Source organism: Gymnoscopelus braueri (assembly GCF_963280865.1).
Source record: "Gymnoscopelus braueri genome assembly, chromosome: 11".
Taxonomy (NCBI): Eukaryota; Metazoa; Chordata; class Actinopteri; order Myctophiformes; family Myctophidae; genus Gymnoscopelus; species Gymnoscopelus braueri.
In genome coordinates this window covers 24,561,732-24,589,318 of record NC_137613.1, presented here as the reverse complement: position 1 = coordinate 24,589,318, position 27,587 = coordinate 24,561,732, and the positions used below count along the sequence as shown (strand labels likewise).

Sequence of the window (27,587 nt, the reverse complement as noted above, 5' to 3'; positions counted from 1 at the left end):
GAGAGGTCAAAAGGGGGGTGAGTGTAGCAGAACCTCTGCCTGATTACCAAAAAGCCTAAATATCTCCCCCGGCCAAGGGGGAATTCCCCTTTAGACTAGTGAGGGGGCTTCAACGTTTTCAGGCTAAGGACCCCTTAGCTGAGAGAGAGATGAAGCAGGGACCCTCCTACATACTGTATACATTGTATTTTCATAGATTTCATAGACCAACACCAAAACTCTTTGCCAAAAATAGCCGATCTACAAGCTCACAACGCCTCGCCAATTTTTGGCTTAAGTTCTGTTCAGAATAGGGATAATAGGGTTCAAGTGGTTAATGTAAAAAAATTAAATCACCCCCTGTTGAAGACCACTGGACTAGTGGTTAAGATGTTAGCTTTCTCCCGGGCTTTACATAGGCCTATGGAAAAGATGAGTGAGTGATTTGGGGCACATAGCCCAGCTGTTTCACCTGGATGAGAGTGGTTTGGCAGGGATGTAGCAGTGGATACGTAAGGTCAATACACGCTCCTTCCGATGTCGAAAAAAAAGCAACAAAATGTAATTCGGACAAGCTCACAACGTGTCGCTCTGGGACGCGTTGTGAGCTTTTAGATCGGTTATTTTGAGCGAAGATGTATAATGTGGGGCAGTGGTTCTCAAAGGGGGCGTCCGAGGAACCCCCAGGGGTCCCCTTAGGGGGTTCCAGGGGGTCCCCATGCAGCAAAATAGTTAATATAGCATCACAATCATCCTGTATCCATTCATACGTTGGTCATTCAAAAAATAGCAGATCTACAAGCTCACAGCGGGTCACTTCAAACATAAATCTTCTCTTCTGGGGGTACCTGGCACAAAACACTTTCAAATGGCGGTCCGCAGCCAAATACATATCAATTTGGGGGTCCTTGACATGAAACGAAGTTTGAGAACCACTGACGTAGAGTGAAAACAGAAAATACACTAGTACAGAACCCTGAGGGACTCCGGTCAAACAAGTATGGGTTCAAGTGGTTAATGATGACTGCAACACAACACCACAACAACACAACAGACACTACCAGCCTTCATCCTGATGCCATCATCATCATCGCCATGGCTACCAGTGTGTTTCTTAAACAAAGGCGTGTCCTTTCCAAACCACCTAAATATACAGGCTGTGGTTTTGGGCCACTTCAAATCAGATGCTCGCTATAGCACACGACACGCACGCACGCACGCACGCACGCATGCACGCACGCACGCACGCACGCACACACAGCAGCTAAATCCTCATTTGGTTCTTAATTACAAGAATATTTCAGCATCTCTTTTTTTCTGATGACAGTAATGTATAAACACATCTGTTTAACAAACTTAATGACTGAGATTCCTTAAATGATTTAGAGATACCGTGGATAAAGTTTTTTTTTTCTTTTGTTCCACTTAAAGGGCAAGACCACTTTGGTAGAGGTTTGGGTTGTGTAGTTACCTTGCCATGATGTAACTCCAAAGGTGGGCAAGAAATAAAAAATAATTGCTCCATTGATTAGAAATTGATAATTCAAAATATGCTCCTAATTGACTTACATTGTACGGTAAAACAGCTCTCAAAGTCACTCTTTTAGCACATAAACAAACGCAAACAAAGTTGATTCAGACAATATAGAACATCACCAGACCCAGTACTGTTTTTTTTTTAAATAAAAATGTCAACTTCCTGTTGATTTTGCCATTTTTAATAAGTAGAAAACCTGGACTGGATCCGCGGATCCGGATCCAGATCTTCAAATAGTAAAATCAACAGGAAGTTGACATTTTTATTAAAAAAAAAAACAGTACTGGGTTTGGTGATGCTCTATATTGCCTGAATCAGCTATGTTTGGGTTCATTTATGTGCTAAAAGAGTGACTTTGAGAGCTGTTTTACCGTACAATGTAAGTCAATGAGGAGCATTTTTTTTAATTATCAATTTCTAATCAATTGCCCACCTTTGGGGTTACATCATGGCAAGGTAACTACACAACCCAAACCTCTACCAAAGTGGTCTTACCCTTTAAAGGGAATAATAATAAGCTGTCTCCACCATCAGTATTGCTGCTGTGAAATAAATAAAACAAAATAGAAATTAAAACAGGAAAATTTGTGAAACAAATTTTGTGAGAATTCCACAACGTAGAAATTCTTTGTTACAACTACAAGTAATAGTTAAAAGTACAAAAGTATTGGCTTCAAAATACCAAATGTAACAGTACTCGTTATGCAGAATGGCCCATTAATTTTAGTAATGCATTAATGTGCAATGCTACAGCTGGTAAAGGTGGGCTGACTTTAATTACTATTACGCTCACAACTACTTTAAATTATGTATTTCTGGGCATCCTTTTATAATAAATGATCATTTCATCTGTTAATGTATGGTAATAATAATCTAAATCTTCAATGTAACAAGTAACTAAAGTTTTCAAATAATTGTATTGTAGTGGAGTAACAAAAATTACAATATTGACTCTGAGATGTAGTGGACTAAAAATGTACAGAATCAAACCGTTAGCCCGGACGGCTGGTGTAGCGGTCCAGGCACCTAGGCTGATAATATTGATAACAGCGTGTTGCGGGTTCGAATCCCGATCCCGATGACCTTTGCTGCGTGTCACTCCCCATCTCTCTCTCCCCATTTCCTGTCAGTCTACTGTATTCTATGAAATAAAGGCAGAAAAAGCAACACAAAAAGATAAATAATAATAATAATCATCTTTATATACTCGACTAAAGTAAAATTACCTCAAATTTGTACTTAGTCACTTAACCATACTTAAACCCCAATATCCATATTGTGGGGAAAGCTTTCGCAGAAAATAGCAGATCGACAACTCAACTTGTGGGGAAAGTGAAAACTGAAATTATACTAGTATAGAGCCCTGAGGGACTCCGGTCAACCATATGGGGTTTAAGTGCTTAATTCCACCACTAAGTGCGGATGAAACAATTTTTTATATATGTTATCCCACATGTTAAAGAATCCACACCCGACATTAATCAAAGTTCGGTGAGTTTAGTGCCAATCTTTTGGACACCGGCATGTGCACACATGCGCTCTCACACGTGCACGGACACACGCGCACACACTTTACCAGTGACATAATTGTACACTGTAGCTGTATCTTCTGGCAGCACATCTAAAAGAACCAGTGGAATGGGCTGGTTTCCATTCAGTAATAGTGTGAGTTTAAGCTTCGCCCAAAAAGCCACAAATACAGCAGGCTGCTGGGTGTGGTAGCGCTCGTTGACCCAGTTCAGCTCTGGCAGCACCGTGGTGTTTGACACGACCACAACTCAACTCCACTACACTCCTTACAACTCAACTTCCTTGTGTTTAATTGCCAAGCACACTTATTAAAATATTTTACGGAGAAACCTCCAGTATGCTTTTCTGTAGGCTACTGTACAGATATATTTCTATTGGATGTGTGATCTACAACATTGGTCCTCAAAGTGGGGTCCGGGGACCCCCAGGGGTCCTTGAGGGAGTTCCAGGGGGTCCCCGGATAAATGATGGATAGTTAGGAACCAAATGGACCCTTATGGGTCTGTAACTCTGAGAGTGTACAAATGGAACCAAATTTTTTTTTTTTACAACATAAATTGGGGTAGCAGAGATAGAAATGTCATTAAGTGGGGGTCTTAATGCATGTCAAACTGGGGGTCCTTGAACTTAAAATGGTTGAGAATCACTGCTAGAGCCATACAAATCTTCTCTTATGGGGGTTCCCTGGCATATCTTTTCAAATGGGGGTCCGCGGGCTAATAAGTGTAAATTTGGGGGTCCTTGACATGAAAAAATGTGAGAACCACTGATCTACAAGCTTTGGGATAATTATGCTACTTTCGCTGAATGTTCACCCCAGAATAAGGACGCTATGTAGCCTTGGATCTAGACTATCATAGATGTATTATATTGAGTCTGACTTTTACTTTCGTATATGCAAATGTAAAAATTGTTAAATACATCTATGATAGTCTTGATCCAAGGCCAGACGCTACTAGGGTTCAATTGATGAATGAACCTAAGTCAATGCAATGACCCCCAAAAGTGTGCAAAAAAACAAAGCGTGTGTTTATGTGTTTATATGTGTCCGTGTGCGTCAACTGCACAGCAGCAATTATGCATGTTTGTGTTTATTGCAGGGTTTGACCTGATGGAATTCTTCAACGTGAGAGACATTTTGGGGACCAGAGTTGACGAAGGACAAAGCTCTTATGTTCGTCTGGGGACCATGCCCATTGTACAGCAAACTGAGTGAGTGCTAATCACTTTATCATGGCAGATATGAGTGCACCTAGGGCACTGCAATGCTACAGGCTAATGTAGCATCGCAATACAGCAATATAAACAGTAACAACTACTGTAACAGCTAGGCTTACACAACATTACAGCTACTAAGCTAAGCTAACATACATGGCTTTTTTATTTGGAACGATGTAATGTGCACTGTTTTAAACCGTAATTGAGTCCAAAAGTACACCCTTAAGGTGTACTTTCTAGGCCTATATTTATATACTTTATGCAACTTACCACTTGTGGAGAAAGTACAGGCTGAATTGAAGAGGCTCTGCGGTCTGCACCAATGTTGTTCACTTGCATCACAAGTCCCTTATTCTACTGTAGTTATAGGTGCTTTAAGTAATATATTTTGGTAAAACAAAACTTATGTTTAAAAAGTTACATTATGATAGTAATCATTATAGGTGTTTCTTCAGGGGACTCCCTGTCTCTCCAGATATTTAGTACATAATCATTATAGGTGTTTCTTCAGGGGACTCCCTGTCTCTCCAGATATTTAGTACATAATCATTATAGGTGTTTCTTCAGGGGACTCCCTGTCTCTCCAGATATTTAGTACATAATCATTATAGGTGTTTCTTCAGGGGACTCCCTGTCTCTCCAGATATTTAGTACATAATCATTATAGGTGTTTCTTCAGGGGACTCCCTGTCTCTCCAGATATTTAGTACATAATCATTATAGGTGTTTCTTCAGGGGACTCCCTGTCTCTCCAGATCTTTAGTACATAATCATTATAGGTGTTTCTTCAGGGGACTCCCTGTCTCTCCAGATATTTAGTACATAATCATTATAGGTGTTTCTTCAGGGGACTCCCTGTCTCTCCAGATATTTAGTACATAATCATTATAGGTGTTTCTTCAGGGGACTCCCTGTCTCTCCAGATCTTTAGTAAATATAAAATAGCTAGGTGGGACACCAATTTCATGCAATCAGGAGATTGGATGGAATATCATGGAGGAGGTCCAGTTACAATTTGTTCTGCTCATTTATTTGTTTCTGCACTTCGGTATGAGTTCTCTCTCCTGATGGTATCAAATTGTTATTCTGAGATGAAAATTACTAAAGAGCTGGAGAAACTAGAACAACGAATACTATCAGAATATAGAGCTATTTCACATGTATTTTAACATCGAAATAAATATCAATAACTGGACCTTTAAATAAGTATTTTAAAGTGCCAAGGCTGTGTACACTAGACCACATTAAGAGAACTCTAAAAACTTGGTAAACACAGGCCTAGTGTGGTTCTCGGCTGGTCAGTAGGAAAACATCTGTGATCTAAACTGGTGACAGCCATCTTTATAGTCCACAGCCTGGTCACAGTAGCCAATCACCAGCAGGGTCCACCTAGTAGCCAACCACTCACATTCAGACACCACTCTGTCACCACTCACCCCAGCTGGTAGTCATGCCAACACCCAGAGATTGAAATAAGGGACACACATTTTTTTTGGGGGTCAAACCCCCCAAAACCCCCGAAATACAATACAACTATGCATTATATACCTATAACACTACAAACACAATGGTCTTACACCTGCATTAGGCTACTACATCACACTTACTGTAACATGGTTGTAGCAATTCAGACCATAATCACAAGGAAATTAAATGCAAGCTTCAGCCATACACCAGATACAGTTGTGTATGTATGTTTTGCAGTTTGACATTGGCAGTGGTTTGCAAAATGTGAAAAAGTAAATAATAAAAGCATGCTTTGGAAAAGGGTATGAAATAAGTAGGCTGTACATGATTTGAACCTCCAAAATGTACCCTTCAACTTATTGTTTATGCCATAATAACATCCACAGGTTTTATAGAAATTGTTCGAAATGAGGCCTTAAATGTGAAATATTCTACAAGCATGTTCAAATCGGATACAGGATAGGTGGGCACTAGGGACATCTGGGCTCCTCGATGTACAATTGGCTATTTTGTCCAAAATGTTTTTTAAAAAAAATATTTGAAAAATGGTATTAAGTAATGTAAAGTACATGATGTGAACATGCACGGTACTCGGTACATCATTATTTAGACATTATAAGACCTTCAACCAACCATTTTCCCAGTGCTAATTTCCCATCAATCAGCTGATTCTCTCACAGACACACACATACACACACACACACACATACACACATACAGGGGGTGCATTTACTTGCTCACCTGCTGCAGGTCTTTCAGAATATCCAGTTTATATGCTGAGGAAGGAAGGCCTGTGGGCCGAAACGTCCGTATGAAGCTGCTGCTGGGGTGCTATGACCTAAATAAATAAGAGCCTAAATGGACTTAAGTGAGTGCTGGTATTCTTTTATGTAAACTTTCAGAATATCCAGCACCGTGTTGGGGCTGTTATCATCTCAGCCTTGGATTTTATTTGCAGTATTTGAATCATTAAACATTGCACTGTTCAGCTTGTTAGTGCAGTCCATGCTGTTGCAGCTCAGTCCGTGTTTAACTAACTATAAGCTAGTATGATATACTAACGTATCCTCACATGCAGCAACTAATTTTCGGTAGAGCAATGTTAGATGCACCTTTATTTCGTGTCGCCCGCTTGAGCATGTCTGTGCCAACATGTTATGAAACCTGAGCTCTGACATAGTTGCAGGGAGTTCTAACGTGCGACACAAGGTGTAGATTCAGAAGGCTCTGACACTGTGACACATCTCCACTCATGGGCTTAACACAGTTTCTCTTCCCACTGTTTGTTTATTTTAAGAACAAAGTATTTTCTTTTTAGAAAGGCCGGGCCATATGATGTTTGTTTCTCTCTTCCACGGCAGCGCACACTTTCTCCACACATGTCAATGAGGAAATCTCTCACACAAGCACGCACACAAACATGCGCGTGCGGCACCCCCAGGGTCCTAGCGCCCTCCCGCTACAGTACTCAAGGAACTTGCACATGACCCCATAGATATATATAAAGGCTAGATGGCTCAAGGGGACGGAGCAAGCGTAGCTCAACCGCGGCCATCTTGAAACAGTCATTCATAACATTATGTCTATGGTGCATATACTTTGAAATAACCATAGCGTGCTCAATTTTCATCCGATTTTCAAACGGTTTGGTGTGTTGTAAACACCAAAGATGTAGTTATGATACTGCATACTTATAATTATAATCATGTTTTTTTATTTTTTATTTTATTTTATAATTTTATAATTTTATTACATCTTTGGTGTTTACAAAACACCAAACCGTTTGAAAATCGGATGAAAATTGAGCACGCTATGGTTATTTTAAAGTATATGCACCATAGACATAATGTTATGAATGACTGTTTCAAGATGGCCGCCATGTGGCAACGTCGTACTCCATTGGCCAGCAGCGCGGGTGAGTCATCTAGCCTTTATATATATCTATGCATGACCCTACTGGCTTTTTAACTCTATGCCTTGCCTACTGGTCATAAGAGTTGTCTTGTCTTGTTATGTTGTGTTAAATGTACTGTATGTTGTGTTGTGTTGTGTTGTCAAAACAAAATCCATGAATTAACCTCATACCAAAAATAATTATGATAAAGTCAATATTGACAATCTTCTTTCATTCCACAGAGATGTGTTTCCTCAGGGACTGCCAGATGAATACGCTTTTGTGACGACGTTTAAATTCAGAAAAACTTCCCGACGTGAAGACTGGTACCTGTGGCAAGTCTTTGACAAATATGGAATCCCACAGGTGAGTAGTACACCACATAACAGGAATACATTCAACCTTTTGAATCCATATGTAGCCAATTAGTCCACACTGAACTTACAGTAGGGCCATGATGTTATGCTCACCTTTTATGTGAAAAATGTGTTGTGTAGCCTATATGATTTTCATAATCTCATCATTTACTCTCATTTTCTATCTATACATTCTTAATCCATCAAATGTTTTGTACATTAAACATTATGTTTTACCAATCTGTTTGGTAGAGTATGTTAATACAATATTACTGTAATTAACACAATTGCAGTAGAAATGTATATATTGTGTGTGTGTGTGTGTGTGTGTGTGTGTGTGTGTGTGTGGGGGGGGGGGGGGGGGTATAGGACCACTACTACTGCTTGACAAGTGGTACTGAAGCTCAAAATGCAATATATCTTCTTACTAAACAGACTTTACGTTATAGTAGAGCAACATTAGAAGATTTAGCACTCGTGTGAGGGATACAGGTTCAAATCCTGGGTAGGTCATAAAAATATGGATTGCAGCATTTTAACCACCTGAACCCCAGCATCCATATTCTGGGAGGAACTTCAGCCAAAAAATAGCAGATCTACAAGCCGTCTTGTAGACTCAAGTCCATTTCACTAAGAGTAGAGGGTTATAGTGTTTAAGCTTTTCATTTACACCAACATTATTCCCTCTTTTCTCCCCCATTCTGTGCCTGTGTCATACCAGGTGTCGATCCGCCTGGACGGCGAGAACAAGGCGGTGGAGTACAACGCCGTAGGGCTGACCAAGGACGCCGTGAGAGCCGTGTTCAAGAACCCAGAGGTGGACAACCTCTTTGACCGCAACTGGCACAAGATCGGCCTCAGCGTGGACGCCAAGTCCGTCTCCCTGTACCTGGACTGCAAGCACATCCAGACTCTGCCCCTCGAGGACAGGGAGGACATCGATATCCAAGGGAAGACGGTTATTGGGAAGAGGTTGTACGACAGCGTACCGATTGATGTGAGTCTTAAAAACCCTGACTGTAGCAGTAAATGCCAAAGCAAAATGTGAAGCAAAAGTGGAATAGCAGTGTCATGATAAAAATGGGTGTAAATTCACTGAAGTGCATCGGCGTTAGAGTCTCATTTAGAGCTAGACTGAAACAGTATATGGGTCTGGCCGACATATCGGCCATTATTTGACTTTTATGATGACATCGGTACATGAGCAATTGTGCAGCCAATTTTTAAGCACTTTCAACCTGCCGTTCCTATTTTGGGCATGTCATTATTGGTGACATTTTTTATTAAAAAAATTATAATCAAAAACATTCAAATATAGCCAATCTACAAGCTGACAACCCGCAGTGATGTGTTGTTTTGTGAGCTTGTATATCAGCTATTTTTTTCTTTATATTTAAAAAAAAACTCAAATGAAATCTGAAGTTTTTCAACTTGATTACAATTAACTTAGTCACTATAGGTCAAAACATCGGTAAATTGGTGGTCGAGGACTCCTCAAACCACAAAAATTATGTCTTCGGTCTGGGCTCTAAGTGAAAAGTGTAGCGAATGGGGAATGGCAGCACCCTGATCAAATGGAAGTATAAGTTCAGCGTCATGATCAAATGGAAGTATAAGTCCAGCGAAGCGCATAGAGTCTCATTACACTACAGGGTACTTCATGTTCAGCTCATGGTGCGATGTCCTTTCCGCATAAAGTCCAAGGTGATCCTGGTGTGTGTGTGTTTGATCAGTTCATGCAGTGAGTGTGCACTCCTCTGCCCCTCCAGTTTGACCTGCAGAGGATGATGATCTATTGCGATTCCAAGCATGCAGAGCTGGAGACCTGCTGTGATCTGCCCACGGGACCGGTGAGTTTTACCCTGGGGGGGGGTCATCTTTACCTTATCAAGTCACAGTCCTGTCATGTTCCTCACGTACTTCCAGCACATCAGCAACACTATGCTTAGTACCGTGGTTCTCAGAGTGACCCCCAGGGGTCCTTGAGGGTGTTCCAGTACTGTAGGTTCGTTCGTTGGTGTGTGTGTGTGTGTGTGTGTGTGTGTGTGTGTGTGTGTGTGTGTGTGTGTGTGTGCGTGTGCGTGTGCACGTGCGTGGGGGTTATTAGCACTTTCCCAAGCCTACGTATTTTTCTTTAACTTTGGCCAAGCTCGTTCGTACTATGCCTGATTGTATACGGGTGGAACAAGCTATTTAGGAATCTCCTGCCAGTGGCCTTGTAGCTGCGGAGCCACTTTCCATGTGGCATCATCTGAAACGTTCCGTGGTTGGTGGGGTGACTACAGTACGGTCACCATGCACAGTTGACATCATTTTGTATTTTTCGCTGTTTCAGTGCCCCAAGAAAGTGGTGACGGAGGCGCCTCCGTTGGAGATCCCCACACCTACGCCTACGCCGGTGGAGCAACAGAAAGGCCCAACTGCCAACTGCTCCTGTCCCGCTGGAGACGAGGTGACGTTCTGTTGTACCTGTTCTGTTCATGACTGACTGCGATTATGTTGAAATAATATCTATATCGTGATATAAGATATCGTCTGAGATTTTGGATCGTAAAATATCGTGATACAGCTTAAGTTTTGTCTTTTCTTGGTTTTAATCAACCGATTTTTTACTTTCCAAAAGTGACCAAATTGTAAAAGAAATGGTAAAAAATAAGAAAAATGCCAATCCACAAGCTCACAACGCAAGCAACATTGTGAGCTTGTAGACCGGCAATTTTCGCTATTTTGAAACCTTTAGAAAAATTTAAAAGAACATGTTTTTTATCATCACAATATGATATTATCTCCACAATATCTTCCCTATCGCATCAAATCCGCCTCATGTGCAGATCAGTGGAAATGTTTCATAATTTCACTGCCTTTCCAAAGATGTTTTTTCATTTCCATTTCCCATACAGGGAGAGCCCGGCGTGCCTGGCGTTGCAGGTCCTAAGGGTGAAAAGGTCATCTACCGCTCCTTTTAAGTAATATTGTGTGACATTTCTTTCTGTAATAACTGCTGTTTTTTCCCCCTATAGTCTTTTGCCATGCCTTTTCATTATGTGACGTGCCTACCCTTTTTTAGGGCGACGCTGGCATTCAGGGCGCCGTCGGAGCTGCTGGCCCCAGAGGACTAAAAGGAGAAGTTGTATGGAAAACATAAAGTGTACTTATTTATTGTAGCGGACAGTTATATAGAAGAAATTACCTAGCTACTTAAAATTCAGCGTGTCGTAAAATAGTCCTGGGATTTCACATTCATACAGATTCTTATTTAAAGGAAATCGTCACGCATTTTCAACCTTATGTTCAATTAGTCCTCACTAATGCTCATTGTAAGATGATATACCATGTCTAACCACGGCTCAGTGGCCTTGTGGTGAGAGTGTCCGCCCTGAGATTGGGAGATTGGGGTTCAATCCCCGGCCGAGTCGCACAGAAGACTTTAAAAATGGTACCTAATGCTTCCCTGCTTGGCACTCGGCATGGAGGGTTGGATTGGGGGTAAGTCCCTGTGACATACTAGCATCATGTCCATGGGGTTTACTTGTACATTAAGCTGTCTCACGCTACGGAAACAGCAGGACGGACACGTGGCTCAGGCGGAACCGCTGTTTCCCAAGGCTATACTTAAGTACCATTTCTGTCTACTCGCTTTGCTTCTGAGAGGTGGGCTGTACCAATGACATCATCGGATGGGATTCCAAGTTAATGGAAACTACAGCCTTTTACAAGTATTCCTAGAAAGTTACAACGCTGATATGGAAGCCACTGTTTGTTGCATGGCAGACGGGTTTCTGAACTGTCTGCAGCCCACCTCTGAGATGCAAAGCGAATAGATAGAAATGATACCATCATATAATGAGCATTAGTGACGGACCAATTATAAGAAGAAACTGTACTGTTGGAAATAGGTGTAGTGCTCCTTTAATGCATGATAGATTATATGAAAAGCTGTAGATTTAGATATTATTTTGGAAAAGGTCATGTAATATGTAATCTGTAAAGTTACATAATGTACACAGTACAGTATGTGTACTTAAGAAAAGGCCTTTCAGTCTTGTCAGAGTGCATGTATTTCCTCTACAAATCCTCCCCTGCTTCTCTCCGCGCCTCGATAATAATTGATCCTTGTCGATTGATTATTTGCAGGGCAAAGTCATCTCTGTCAAAGGTGACAGAGGCGTAAAGGTAAGGAAGCCTTTCGCCGGTCGGGCAAAGAACTCTCTCCACTCTCACTCTCCTCCTGACAGTGCATGAGCTTATAACGCCTTAAAGGGGTAGTTCACCCCCCAAATAACTTTTTTTCTATTGATTACTCACCCCATGGAGCCTTGAATTCATGGATATTTATTTGTTTTTGTCTCATTCCTTCCTTTATTATTTGATTATAATAAATTTAGCCCCATTGATTCCGGTAGGAGACACAAATGCATTTGTGTCTCCTACCGGAATCAATGGGGACACATTTATTATAATCAAATTATTGGTTTAGGAATGTGACAAAAACAAAAAAATATCTATGAATTCAAGGCTCCAGATGGTCAGTAATCAATAGAAAAAAAGTTATTTTGGGGGTGAACTACCCCTTTAACCCAAATACTTTTCTGTCTTTTTTGTGTCTACATGTACATTTACATTATACGTTTAACAGAGACCTTCAGTTGCAAACACTTTTATTGAGTGCCAGAATTATTTCTGGCTATTTCTGGCCAGTGCGATTATTTTTTTTTATTTTTTTAAGTAAAAAAAAAGTGCTTAGGATGCGAGATACAGCCTTTTTCAGTTATACGTTAAACAAGGAGTGGATGGTACTATTTTTTTCAAAAACACGTGAAACACGTGATTGGCACGTTGCACCATAGCGGTAAAACACGTGAAACGCGTGAATGGCACTCAATGAGTTAACCTGGCATCCTTATTTTAGGACATGTCATCATTTTCCCGGCATCTTAAGCTCACCATGCGTTGCGAATAATGCAACGTATTGTGAGCTTGTAGATCGAGCTATTTGTCATGTGATGAAGTATTTAGAACTGGCTTAGAAGTGGTTAGCACTGTTGCCTCACACAGTAAGTGGCCATAGCTGAATGGGTAGAGATGGCCCCAGGTTCGATTCCCGGGCCCCCGCAATGTGTCGAGGTGTCCCTGAGCAAGACACTTAACCCCTAACGGCAACCCCGCCTGCACTCAAAACCTGACCACTTGGGCAGCAATCAGCTGGGTGAAGCTGAAAACTGAATTTCCCCCGCGGGTTCTAATACGGATCAAATGGGTCTAAATTTAAGAAGGTCCCGTGTTCGAATCCTAACAGGGGGGGGGGTCCTTTCTGTGTTGAGTTTGCATGTTCTTGTTTGCGTTGGGCTTCCTCCGGTTTCCGCCCAAACCAAAAGACATGCATGCCAGATACATACTGTACTCCAGACCAAGGTGCTGGCATTACATCTGGAGTTGGTCCCTGAGTGCTGCTCTGTGGCTGCTCACTGCTCCTTATGGATGGATTCAATGCAGAGGACCAATTCCCCCATAGAGACAATGAAGTCAAATCAAATCAAGTGTAAAGGGCTAAATAGTTTGTGAAACAGACAACCAGCGGTGGAAAGAAAAGTACTCTGATGTTTTACTTAAGAGAAAATACTCTGTTACAAGTAAATGTCCTGTCTTCAGAATTTTACTTGAATTAAAGTACAAAAGTGTTGGCATAAGAACATACTCACAGTAGAAAAGTTAAAGTATGCCATTTCTTTCCCAAAAAATTGGCGATCTACAAGCTCGCAATGCAACACGTTGTGTGATGGTAGATCGGCTATTTTTGAATTGATGAATTATAGAATAGGGCTTAATTGGTTAATGTATGTTTTGTGATAATAATATAGTGAATCTACAAAGTAAAGTTTTCAAATTGTAGAGGAGTAAAAATTCAATATTTGCCTCTGAGACGTATAGTGGAGTAGAAGTATAAAGTATCGCAAAATGGAATACCTCAAAATTGTACTCAAGTACAGTTAGTATAGTATAAATATTCTTAAATATCCACCACTGCAGCAGACAACAGCAACTACAACAAAAAAATGCTGAAAATGGATATAATACTTTGCATTTTCCATACCTCTCCTCTCACGGTAGGGGAGTGGCTGAGGAGGAGAGGGCGATTACTTATAGATTCCAGTGTGTCATTGTCAGAATTACAGGACAGGTTACCACAGAGGATGTGTATAGCAGAGAGAGAGCATGCCCACGCTCACGCCCACCCAGTCTGTTTTAAATCACATACTCTGTGCTCCCATGGCACTGCCAGCTGGGAGCCTCGCGGTATAATTTCTCCCCCCTCAGACTAAATCCTAGGCATGCATCATAGCAGCTGTCCAAGAGAAGGATACTTAACAACGGCCACAAGTGGTCTGGAAGACATGGCTTTCTCTCTCTCTCTCTCTCTCTCTCTCCCCTCTGTTTCACCTTATTCCCTGGGGTTGTAAATATAGTGGTGAGAAATGCACCTGTAATTTGTGCTATTATTATTACTTAATAATACAGGTGATTACGCAATAATAGCATATAGTTATAATAATTTGTCGTGGTGTACATGTGCTTTGTTTGATTTATCCGCTTTCAACCTGGTGTCCCTATTTGGGGGCATGTCATTATAGGAAAGAAAATGTCAAAGATATTCCAAAATCTAAAACTGTCCAGATTTTCTAGATTTTCTAAAGTGGCAAAAACAGCAGATCTTACAAGCTCACAGCAGATGTTTTCGCTATTTGTCGTACTGCAAAGCATAGAGGGCTTTTAAGGGATTGAAGTATTACGTAGCAGCACTGAAATCAAGTTTAAACACATAAGTCAGCAGCACTCGCATGGCCGTCGGCCATGTTGACACACAATCGGTCACGGGGGGGGGGGGGGGGGGCTAAAAAAGACAAGGCTTTTTATTTCCTCAAGAAAGTTCTCACACTAACAAAAGTGAAATGCCAGTGACTCAAAAGAGCGACACTCATTTCATCATACTGTTTTTGCATTTTTTACTTTTTTGCACTTCTGGAGGCTGCGTTAAAAAACTAGAAAGTTTTAACACGGTTCATAATTTTGTACAGTATCCCTGTTGCTATGTTCCGTTTCTATTTCTATATCCCTGCATGAGCCTTCAATCCACCCCCACCCACCCGCCCCCACCCCTCCAGAGAGGGCTGTTCTTTTTGTCAATGTTAACTTATTAAACATTGGTGCAAAAGCAGCCTGTGTGTTGTGGTAAAAAGAATGTCTAGTGTTGTTTGTAGAGTAGCGTGGGGGGTGAGAGTGAGCGTATCCCACCCCCCCACTCTCACTTTCATCGCCTCTAATTATTTCTTTAAGAGACAAGCACAAGCAGTTCCCTGTGTAGCGGAGACTTTTTCTTTTTTCTTTTTTCGGTGACAGTGTTTTCATTACAGGGCGCAGTGGGATAAGGGACCTTTACTGATCTGTGCAGATGAAATGACGTGCGTTAAAATGATATAAGCCCCTAAAATAATTAGAGGGCCGCATTTGGTGACTTGTAAAGTGGTTTATGAAGCGCGGTGAAGTCTTGCGGCGGGGGGGAAAGACATCGTGGTACTATGCAATTAAAGCACTCGTTGCTGTTCTCATTTTTGCATTCCAAGAGATTCCTTGGCGCAGGACGTGACATCAGTGTACAAACCGAAACTCGCGACGTTGACGGAGACAATAGAGAGGCATTGTTCCTTGAGTCATCATTGTTTGAAAGGCATTTGGGTTTGGCCACTGTGGGTCTCAGTGGGCTATCCTGACAGCATCGTCTGGCTCTCTAACCCTTACTTCCATGTTTTGTTTGTTTGTCACGTTTCGCCTTTGTAAGAGACGTTTTGTGTGAAGTTAACCACTTCAACCTGTAGTGTTTTCCCTTTTCTGGGCATGTCATCATAATAGGTGATCATTTGGCGAAAATATAGCCGATCTACACAAGCTCACGACATGTCGCACTGTGACCCGTTGTGAGCGTGTAGATCTACTATTTTCGGCAAGGAGAATTGATGTAGAGGGGGAAAAATGAGGGGGCCAACTATAAACCCCTGGGGGACACTGGTCAACGAAGTATATAGCGTTGATGTCAAGTGGAGACCTCATATGTCCAAAACTGTTAGGCCTACTTTAGCAAAAGCAGATCTCAAAACGTGTCGCATCACGATGAGTTTTGAGTTTGTATATCTGCTATCTGTGCTCCTTTTGTGTGACACTGTAGAAGGGCATTAATTTACAACAAAAAAAACAAACAAAAAAGTTGAAATATGGAGATATACAAGGTTTCTGCCAGACAGCAACGACGATACATGTAGGGTTTAAGTGGTTAACTTTCTGTCTTTGTCTCATGCTGATACTGTATGTTGTCTCATGTTTAATTTGTCCAAAGTCGATTAATACACCTCTAACCCCGTGTCATTGTGTCAATACTTCTGTGCTGCCATGGTTGTGACGACGGTACTAAGATGAACTAAACCACGTTCTGTCATGATGATTATAACCAGGTTTTGCTGAGACGTTCTCACAGCACGTGTCGCCATCGCCCGCCATCGCCTCCCGCCATTTTTACGTGCATGACCATCACCTGACAAGGTCTTAACAAAAAACACATCTTTGTTCTACAGGGCGACTCAGGCACCAGAGGGTTGCAAGGCACTGGCGGACAGAAAGGCGACAAGGTTGTGACAAACCCCCGAACGGGGGGACGATTGGACATGAATTAATTGTTGTGGTATTTAATCTGTATGATGATGTCCGTTACTAATAGTTGTGTTCATACATGTTTGACAGGGAACCGGTGGTATACCAGGTATCGACGGGCTGCAAGGGGACAAAGGAGAGAGCGTAAGAAATCTAATCTATCTGTGTACAGCACCTTCAGTCTTAAAGCTGCAATCCAGAATTAGTTTTAATTAACAAAAGGTTATTTTAACCAATCTGTGTGGTAGAATATGTTAATACAATATAACTAGTAGATCTGCAGTGGTTGGAGGAGGTCTCCCTACTCTTCCATTGAGACATTAAGTTCCTGGTGTCGGAGAGGACAGTGGTTCTCAAAGTAGGGTCCACAGAGCGTCAGGGTTCCTTGAAGGGGTTCGAAAGGGACCCTTACAGGTCTGTATAACTCTGAGAGTGTACAAATGGAACCAAATGGACCCTTATGAGTCCATTTGGTTCCATATGTATACTCTCAGAGTTATAGGGGTCCTTGAAATTACAAGGTCAAGGACCACTCAAGTAGCTCATATCACAATATCTCCATTCCCCCTTAGTCCAGCGATTGTTTGGTCTTTCCGCGCGGGAAGACCCGGGATTTGACTCTTCCTGACGAGGACACAAAACCAACGGATTGCGACTTTAAGCATTGACCGTTACAGTGGTTTATAACCTCGAACCTTCTGTTCTGTAGATGTTGTTAGTGTAAAACCTAAATATTGCATTACACCGTTGTGTTATGATGTGAAATATAGTAACGTGCGATTGTAAACTGTCTTTCTTTGTTTTTGTTTATTTAACAGGGTGAAGCAGGAAACCCTGGCTCTTCAGGATTGCCTGGCCTAGCAGGACAGAGGGTGAGCCAATACAACGTTGTGTCCTTCATTTTTAATCTATTCACAAGCCCAGTAGTGCACAATGCACATGCTGTGTTTGGCACGTTGATGGGGGGGGGGGATTTCAAGATAATTTTGATGCAGAGGAAAAAGGCAGCATTCTGTTTGTCTGCGCTGCTCAGAGACGCGCTCTTGTTCAACAAGTGAGTGTACATGCATTTTCTTTCTGGACAATTACCTCTCCGGTCTGCTATCGATTTCCTGTGGGAACGGGATTGGCTTGGTTGGCTTTTTGCCTCGGATGGAGGGAGAGACAGACAGACAGACAGAAACAGAGAGAGAAGTAGAGTGCTGGACCATGTTTGGCCAGTGAGAGGTGAAAGGCTGCCCTTCTGCCTAATATTTAATCTGTCTGGTGTCTCTCTGAAAGGATTTTCAAGCTTGAAGACCATCTATTTTTTGGCAAGCGTCACCATCGTGCGATGGCATAATAATTTGAACAAAAGGACAACCTTATGTTAACAAAAAAGTCCCCAACAAATTATAGAAGAGGCTGACAAAAAAGGGGGAGAGGCTCTTGGGATGCAAAAGTATATATAGGTATTTACATAGTGAAAAAGGTGACATTTGTGAAGAGGTCCACTTTTGTGTGAACTGGAAATGGGGCAGGGGCAGCATCATGGGGGGTTCACTTTAGTTCATTTATTATACCGTGAACATTGTGAAATCAGGAAAAGGAAACATGCTCACTAAAAATAAATAAATATTGAAAGTAAAATAAATTGAGCTTTCCTCTGCTAAACAGAGGAGCTCAGGCTTGAGGGAATAAGCGCCCTCTTGTGTTCAAACACAGGCAAATACCATATTGGAGAAATAGGGGGGCTTCCATTGCTTATTTAGACAAGTGGTTCCAGGGGTCACTGAGGGGATTCCATGGGGTCCCCAGCTAAATTATTGATTTGTAGGAAACAAATGGTGCCTTACAGCCAGGTCTGTAACTCTGACAGTGTGCAAAGGGAACCAAATGGACCCGTACAGGTCCATTTGGTTGCATTTGTACACCGTCAGAGTTATGGAGGTTTGTGACCTAGGTTTGTGCTCATCTGTTTAAGAAAGTAGGTAGCTGATATATTGCACTTTTAACTTGGTGCTAGGTATACTCTTAGTTGCTTGTTTTAGAAGTGAATGTACTTAAAGGGCAAGACCACTTTGGTAGAGGTTTGGGTTGTGTAGTTACCTTGCCATGATGTAACTCCAAAGGTGGACAAGAAATCAAAAATAACTGCTCCATTGATTAGAAATTGATAATTCTAAATTTGCTCCTCATTGACTTACATTGTACGGTAAAACAGCTCTCAAAGTCACTCTTTTAGCACATAAACAAACACAAACAAAGTTGATTCAGACAATATAGAACATCACCAAACCCAGTACTGTTGTTATTTTTTATAAAAATGTTAACTTCCTGTTGATTTTGCTATTTTTATTAAGAAGAAAACCCGGACTGGATTCGCGGATCCGGATCCGGATCCGGATCTTCAAATAGTAAAAAAGTTTATTAAAAAAACAAACAGTACTGGGTTCGGTGATGCTCTATATTGTCTGAATCAGCTTTATTCGTGTTCATTTACGTGCTAAAAGAGTGAGTTTAAGAGCTGTTTTACCGTACAATGTAAGTCAATGAGGAGCAAATTTAGAATTATCAATTTCTAATCAATGGAGCAATTATTTTTGATTTCTTGTCCACCTTTGGAGTTACATCATGGCAAGGTAACTACACAACCCAAACCTCTACCAAAGTGGTCTTGCCCTTTAAGACTCCTGGTGATTAGTAGTTTCCTTGCCTATATGTTGAATGCACTTATTGTAAGTTGCTTTGGATAAAAGCGTATGCTAAATGACTGTAATGTAATGTAATGTAATGTAATGCTCTGAAACCCAAACTAACAAAGAGGTGGTGTGACACTGTTCGAATGATAGCAGATGACATTTTCCATCCTTAGCGGGTTTTCTGCGGCAGAAGAGAGTACAGAGAGTGAGAATGTTTTCAGAGGTCAGAGGTCAAGGTTATGTGGGGCCACAGGTCACGGGGGGGGGGGGGGGTCACAGGACTAATAGCGGATGTCTCCTGCAGTGACAGCTGCTGTTGCCGTTTTGGGTCTTTATAGGCCTGTTAGTTAGTTCAACCCTGACACAGCACCTCATGGTTATAGCCCCCCACGCTACTCAATAGGCAGCATGAACTGTTTTGCTAAGATTGGATTTGAACGGATGCATTTGCGGTTTGGTAGCACTTTCTATGAAGCCCATGTCTATAATGCGTTATAATCTGTAATCATGGTTAGAAGCCCTCAGAATGCTTCATAACAATATAATTAACACATTCTAAAGCATTTTATTGACCCATAAGGTCAAGTATAAATTCATTATAATGTACTCATAACTCTGTATGAGTACAACTCAGCTATGAGCACTCATAAGTACTCATAATGCACTCACAGTATAAAGCATTTCATAATTAGTTATAAGGTCAAGTGTAAATACACTATAATGTGCTTATAACATCAGATCATAAAGCATTTTATAATACTTCAGAATTGCTGGTCACTCACAGACGTATTCTTTTGATATAGGGATCATAATTGATGATCGTATTGTAATTCTCATAGTTGCGATACATTATAATAAACAGCATGAAAAGGTTTTTGCTAAATTCGGATTTGAACTGATGTGGCGTTTTTGCTCTACAGGGGGTCCAAGGAGATGCAGGGCGTTCGGGTGGTCCTGGTGCCAAAGGCGTATCTGTGAGTACATTGTGAAGAAGTAAAAGCATTCATCTGTGAAATATTATGGATGATACTATAATCCCTGTTACGTTGTGTTTTATCCCAGGGTGAGCGTGGAAACAACGGACAGAGTGGACTTCCTGGAGCCAGGGTAAATAATATGTCCCTTTTTCCTTCACCGGAGTAAAGATAATGTTCTATTAACTGGTTCAATCTACACTGGAATGGAGCCCTCACACAGACATTCACCACTTGAACCCATCCCTAACATTCGGCAAAGATATGTGTGTTTCAAGGTACAGACAGACCCCTGTTCAAGTTTACTGAGAGCATTGGTTCTCAAAGTGGGGTCCACTTAGGGTCCTGGGGGGGGGGGGGGTCCCCAGCAAAATGTTTTAATATAGCATCACAATCATTTTAACCACTTTTTAACCATATTTTATACTTTTTGGCTTTTCAAAAATACCAAATCTACAAGCTCATGGCACGAAAACAGTCTTAAAAATGTGTGCAAATCTCTTTTTAACTCAAAGATTTGCTTCTGGGGGTCCCAGCGCAAATTATGTTTGAGATGGGAGCCAAATACATTATAATTTTGGGGGTCCTTGACATGAAAGAAATTGAGAACCGCTGACTAAGAGGGTTCAAGTGGTTTTCTAAGTGTTCAATCGGCACTGAATGGATTGCTCAACACATCAGACGTTTAAGCTGAAGACAGGGTTAACTGGTAGAGGCCATGTGTCTCAGAGGGAAAGGGAGAGCTGAGAGGCTGTAATGGCACAAGCAGATGTGGTTCTTCCTTGATTCACTCTCCAAACTTCCTGTCTGGGAACCTGTGGGGGCGTTTTTGGACCATAATGCACCTCATTGAAGGCCTGCATGCACCACCAGCGTTTTGTGTCTTTTCCTCGAGACTTCTGAAAAAACAGTTTCCTCCTCCCTGGGTCCAGAGTGCAATACGGAGCGACGACGCGCCACTAAATCATCCAAGCGTTTATTTCCCAGTGTTATCGATGGCCTCTGAGACGAGAGGTGATTTTCGATTTCGTCTGATGTGTGCCTCGCATGTCCTTTACATTACCTGGAAGAGCTAGACAGAAATAGTCCAGTCGTTGCCAAGTCTGCTTATTATAAGTGACTTTTTCTTTAAAGTCACTTCTAAATATTGGGAGATTTTGTTTTTGCCGCTTTAAAATGCTGCTTTAAAATGTTTCAAAAACATTCCAAATATTCCAAATATTTCACATTTTCTTTCAAGATTGTTAGTCAATTTACAATTTAGGCATTTAGCAGATGCTCTTAATCCAGAGCGATTTACAGTCAGCAATGAAAACACGAGGTAATGCATCAAATGCATAAAACCAAGAACCTATCATCAGTCTAAACAGTATAATATAAAAAAAAATCTAGAATATGTACATTGGAACTACTGTATACACCATATAGGATGCCAGGTCTACAAATGACCTGGCATCTGTCTACATAACATGCTCTATAAATTACATTTTAGCCTTTGCTTAGTTGATTCCTTTAGACTTGTTTTCAGCTTGTTTCTCTCCCAACATCTGTGACAACAACACAGGAAGAGTGTGTCCAAAGTTCTGTCATGAGTACATGTCATAACGGCTGTGAATGTCCTTCCCGGTTCACCTGCAGATATAAACAGCAGTGCAGGGATGTGTTTGCCGTATGGCTGCTTTCTCTCTCTCTCTCTCTCGCTCTCTCTCTCTCTCTCTCTCTCTCTCTCTCTCTCTCTCTCTCTCTCTCTCTCCCCTGCTGACCCTCGTGTTTTGAAGCACACTATGAAAGCAGAACATTGGCGTTCCATTACGATAACGACTTGTTATTATATGGAAACCTTGTATGTTCCCAAATACTATGGGATAGAAGTCCTGAGCTGAGCGTGCTCTACTGTCAATTGATTAGAGACGGAGAGATGGGTGCAGACTGTGAACAGTCTATAGAAACAGACTGCACTCCCAAGGTGAATTTACCACAGCAGACAAATGCATCCGTTTGTCATGATTGCTGCTGTGGTAAATTAAAAAAGTCAAAGAAAATTCACCCTGTAAGTGCAGACTGTTTCTATAAACCTTGTATGTTCAACACGGTTACTTTTCAGGAAATGGACAGAAAGAACCTGTGTTCCAATGTAGCCAATTATATTATCACAAGCTCTTGTTGATACTTTTCATTCGGTAAATATTTAAAACCCACATATTTTCACTTTCACTTTGATTTATTAAATCTTCACAAAAATAGCCAATCTTTAAGCTCGCGTCACATCGAAACGTGGTGTGAGCTTGTAGATCGGCTATTTTCACTACGCTTGTGTCACACGACAAAGAAAAGCATTGATTTATGTACAAAACATAAATATGGAGATACAAGGTTTCTGCTTGACAATGATGCTATGCTGTTGACGCCAGGTGCATGGATGGTTTCAGAGCTGTCATGTTATAGCTGTCAGTGGACAGGTACTCATTGGAGGCAGTCAGTATAGTTTCCTGTCTGTGAAAACACTTACCACAGTAAAGGTGAGAGAGGAAAAGTGGTGGTTTAGCGGAGGCACCTTGGGGGGGGGGGTGGTGGGGAGGGGGGGTCAGGCTGGGGTCAGCGTGCTGTCGGTTCAACGAGGCGTGAAGGAAGGAAAGACGTGGTTGACAGGCAGGTGCCACGCGTTCAGCACATCTATACGCCAAGGTGACCACTCTCCAAACACCCCACCACCCCCCTGTGAATGAGATGACTCACAGACGACCATTGTCTTGACGTCCTCGACTTTGTTCTGACCTCTGGAGGTTTTGGACTTTACTCAGACCCCCCCCCCCCCTTTGTTTCAAGATGTCATACATCATTTGTTGTACTTTTGTTTCAAATTGCAGGGACCGGCAGGCTTGGATGGATTGCAAGGGAAGGCCGGCGTTGCGGGGAAAGATGTAAGTTTTGAAGCTCTATCCGACACCTGCTTTTGACATCCCCCCCCTCTGGTCATTTATTTTTTACAGCCGGTGGGGATTATGTTTTATCCCTGCTTCTGGTTAGACTGAATGAAGTACATAAAGGCATTTCCCCTATTGGGAAATGTAGACTGATGTATGTTAAACAAACCAAACCTGGCGTCCCTATTTGGGGCGAATGTATCAGTCAAAATGTTACTGAAATTTATTTTAAAAATCAAAACTTTGAAATAGCCGATCTACAAGCTCACAATGTGTCGCATCTCAATGTATTGTGAGCTTGTAGATGGGATATTTTAGCTACATGGCGTACAAAGAAGTATATCTCTGCTGAGTTAGGAGGTTTTGTTCATCATTGATAAGAACAGCTGAATGGACCTCCAAGCTCACAATGAGGTTGGAGGTCAAAAGGGGGTGGAGCCTGGAGTCAGCAAAACCAGCTAACTTCGGCGGAGTTAGTTGGTTTAGCAGAAAGTTTGAGGATCCAATGGAGTTAGCTGGTTTTGTCAGAAGCGCTTTTTTTATGCTTTTCATTATATGAGCTCGACTCCCTATCTCCAAATTCAAACACTAACCTAAAATAATTTATTTAGTCAAAATACAAGTGAACATAGTTTAACTCCTTGAACACGTTGTTAGTAGTCTCTGTAAATATACCTACTTTTCTGCTTTATTCCATTATGTTTTGAAGTACATTTTGTATATTGTATTGGCTGTATTATACTGATGAATTGAGTACAAAGGACCACAATGGAAACAAGCCCCTGGGGCTTTTTGTAGCATTACCTTTGACTGTACTACCTGTACAGTTAATAAGCATTTAAAGTATTCAATCAATCAATATGGCTTAAGTGGTTAAGAGAACTTAAAAGAGCAGTTTACTCAAAAAATGACCTAATTTCTTTCAATTACACACCCCATGAAGCCTTGAATTCTTGGAGATTTGTTTTGTTTTTGTCGCATTCCTGAGCCAATAATTCGATGACCAGCGGAGTCTCCGGTAGGAGAGACTCAAGAGTCTCCTATTGACCGATGACTCAGTCATCAAATTATTGTTGTGTGGGGTGCGTAATTGATAGAAAATAAGTAATTTTTGGGTTGAACTACTCCTTTACCTTACTCCTCCGCCTCTATTTTATTTTACTTAACGAACCCTGTATTTATGTACTGTAAACTTGTGATTTGTCTGTGACAGATTTGATGTGTCATCTTTGTTAATCATTCATATTGTGTCTAATATCATTAGGGTTTAAGTGGACTGATCGGTACACCTGGGCCCAGTGGGGTAAAAGGAGAAAAGGTACAGTGTCTGTCTTCTGTGTGTAATAACTTTCCCCCGGCACTTGATACATCCAGGAAAGACAAACGACTTAATCGGCGCGTTATTAAAGTCGGGCTGTCATAAATCACGGCAAAGAAAGACATTATCTTTGGTTTCTAGGCTACTGTCTCTACTTTCCAGACATTCCTCTGTCTCCCCCATCTGCCATCAAAGACAGCCCACTCATTTGCCTGACAAAATAAAAATTATAGCCGAGTTCATTTGCCTGTCTATAATTACTGAGTGACGATAGTTCCAGTGGCACACACACACACACACACACACACACACACACACACACACACACACACACACACACACACACACACACACACACACACACACACACACACACACACACACACACACACACACACACACACATGCAAGTACCACACCCACATGCACATGTGGGCACGCACACACACACACACACACAGGTTTGTATAACTATATTTGGGAGGACATTCTTTCTGAATGCCATTCTTACTATAATTTGCCCATTTTTAACCCTTAAACCATAAAGGCGAAAGTAGCTGATCTACAAGCTCACAATGTGTTGCAGTGTGAAGCGTTGTGAGCTTGTAGATCTGCTACACTCGGTGCACGACACACACCAGCACTATAGTATAAATCATGCATAACTCCATCCCAGTCTAACTACGCCAATGATTCGCAACGCAACTAGTTGCAACTTGCAACCACGTGCAACAAAAAAACGTTTACCTCCTTAAACCTCACCTCTAAATGCTTAATCCTAACCCCAACCTGATCCTTGTCCTATTTGTAAGTCCCTATTTTGTAACTCCCCAACAAACTGTTTTAACCATAAAACATCCATTTCACTTGTGAAAACCAGGAACAACTATTACTCTAATTCTATCATGCTAGATATAATTACTATACTTAGTAGTCCCGACCACCTCCAGAATATTGCACACACCCGTCAGGCCTACAGTGAGATATTAACAATACCTCTGTTATTATGCTTCTCTTCCATATTGTCTTGGCTTTAATATTGTGCTTTCTTTTCTTCTTTTTTTTTCTTTCTGAATTGTCTCACAGGGAGAGAGGGGTCCTGCCGGAATGCCTGGGGATGTTGTGAGTACCAAATATAGGTCCAAAAATAACGGACGGAACGGACCAGCTAAAATGTTTAGCAATAAAGAACCTAGAGGAATGGAGTAATCACGTACAGTAGCTATTCACATGGATTTAACGTAAACGTGTGCTGTTTATTCACGTCATATTGCACCTGCATAATATAGTTTTTTTTTACTTTCATTTCTAGGTTCGGCAAGAGGGCTTAAAAGGAGCAAACGTGAGGAATGATTTAATAATAAAAACATGTATCAAATATACTGTACTCCCCTTAATAACTGGACATGATAACAGTCTAACCACATGAACCCTAGCATCCTTATTCTGGTGGGAACAATTGGCAAAAATAGCCGATCTAAAAGCTCACTGAACTTGTAGATCAGCTATGTTCGGTGAAAATATTTGTGTTGTGTGAAAGTAGATGGGGGGCCTATTAGTGTAGAGAACTTAGGAATTCGGTCAACAAAGTATACGGGGTTTATGTGGTTACAAGACAACCCATGAACCTGAACTGTAAAGTGTTAAATATCACAACACTGCATATTTCCATGTATTTATTTGACCTCTCTTCCAGGGCCCTCCAGGACCCCGTGGGCCTCCAGGGTCCGACGGCCCCTCGGGACCACCTGTAAGCATCTTGATCTATTGCTTCCTGTCCAGACGCTTCCTCTCCGCATGCTGTTCTGTCATTTCTGGACACGACCCTGTTTCGCTTTGTAGAAAAACCACCTGTTACAACTGATAGGTTCATCACACAGGCCATGAAGTCATGTTTCCTATGCCGTGGTTTAAAGTAACTAAGTACATTTACAATACAATTTTGAGGTACTTTTACTTTACTTGAGTGTTTCCATTTCTTGATACATTATACTTCTACTCCACTACATCTCACTTTTTACTCCACTTTACGCTACATTTACTTGACAGCTTTAGTTACGAGCTACTTTGCAGATTTAGGTTATTAATAATTAATGAAAGTATTGATAAAAAAAAATTCTTCAAAGAATCGTTCAATAATATGATATATGTAATTCTAATTACTTACAGTAAGTACGATTTTGAATGCAGTATGGTATTGCTACTTTTACTTAAGTCCAACATGGGAGTACTTCTTCCAACACTGTTGGTATGAACTATGGTTGACTGAGAACATGTTTCTGTCCCCAGGGAACACGTGGTGTAACAGGTTTACCCGGAGAACCTGGAGAGTTTGGACAGAGGGTAAGATCATCATTCTGGTACTGGTACTGAATACAAAGTACAAGGCAATGTACGACTTTAATCTGGGCTGATTATAGTTACTTATTTTTTGTAATCAGTTACTACCGACCGGCCAACCCTGATGGCTAACTAAAGCCTCAGCACTCACGCTAGGAGAGGTTTGGGAGTGTTCAGAGAAGTGCATTTTAAAAGGCCACATGTCCGTAAGCTTCTGCTATAACTGCCGGCTCTACTTATTAAAGTACTGTGGTCCTAGAGTTTACAGCTCAGTACGCAGTAATTGGCATAGCCAAAGCTTTGCTATTTTTAGCCATTTTCCAATGGGATTATGCAAAGAAAAAAAGCCTTTTTATTTACTTTTTTTTGTACTACTCTTAATGCTTATGAGACAATAACAGCTGGAGCTCTTTAATGTTGTGCATTTTAAATGTCAGGCTATTTAGCTCCCCCTTGTTTGTGGGCTTCATCTCCATATTTCCCAGGCATGTTCCTCAGGACTCAGTATAGACTACTGGTTCTCAACGTGGGGTCCGGGTACCCCCTGGGGTCCTACAGCTAAATGATTGATATTTGGGAACCAAATGGATCAAATGGCCTGTAACTCTGAAATGTGTAGCTGGGGGTTGCAGAGATGAAAACGGTATCAAATGGGGTTCCGTGGCCTAATGC

The 27,587-nt window shown here is 41.4% G+C and overlaps 1 protein-coding gene across 3 annotated transcripts in view; it reads left to right on the top strand.

The window, feature by feature from the left end:
- Positions 1-27,587, top strand: part of col22a1 (collagen, type XXII, alpha 1) — an 89,592-nt gene that overhangs the window by 19,535 nt on the left and 42,470 nt on the right. The window contains exons 5-23 of one of the 3 annotated variants that reach the window (XM_080441555.1): positions 4,147-4,258; positions 7,868-7,991; positions 8,703-8,978; positions 9,751-9,831; positions 10,317-10,433; positions 10,882-10,926; positions 11,049-11,111; positions 12,116-12,154; positions 16,603-16,656; positions 16,769-16,822; positions 17,497-17,550; positions 20,280-20,333; positions 20,422-20,466; positions 23,201-23,254; positions 24,522-24,575; positions 25,662-25,697; positions 25,888-25,917; positions 26,272-26,325; positions 26,865-26,918. In XM_080441555.1, coding sequence (XP_080297681.1) covers positions 4,147-4,258; positions 7,868-7,991; positions 8,703-8,978; positions 9,751-9,831; positions 10,317-10,433; positions 10,882-10,926; positions 11,049-11,111; positions 12,116-12,154; positions 16,603-16,656; positions 16,769-16,822; positions 17,497-17,550; positions 20,280-20,333; positions 20,422-20,466; positions 23,201-23,254; positions 24,522-24,575; positions 25,662-25,697; positions 25,888-25,917; positions 26,272-26,325; positions 26,865-26,918 — 1,400 coding nt within the window. The remainder of the gene's footprint in view (positions 1-4,146; positions 4,259-7,867; positions 7,992-8,702; positions 8,979-9,750; positions 9,832-10,316; positions 10,434-10,881; positions 10,927-11,048; positions 11,112-12,115; positions 12,155-16,602; positions 16,657-16,768; positions 16,823-17,496; positions 17,551-20,279; positions 20,334-20,421; positions 20,467-23,200; positions 23,255-24,521; positions 24,576-25,661; positions 25,698-25,887; positions 25,918-26,271; positions 26,326-26,864; positions 26,919-27,587) is intronic. The other 2 variants (XM_080441556.1, XM_080441557.1) reach the window with 2 other exon arrangements.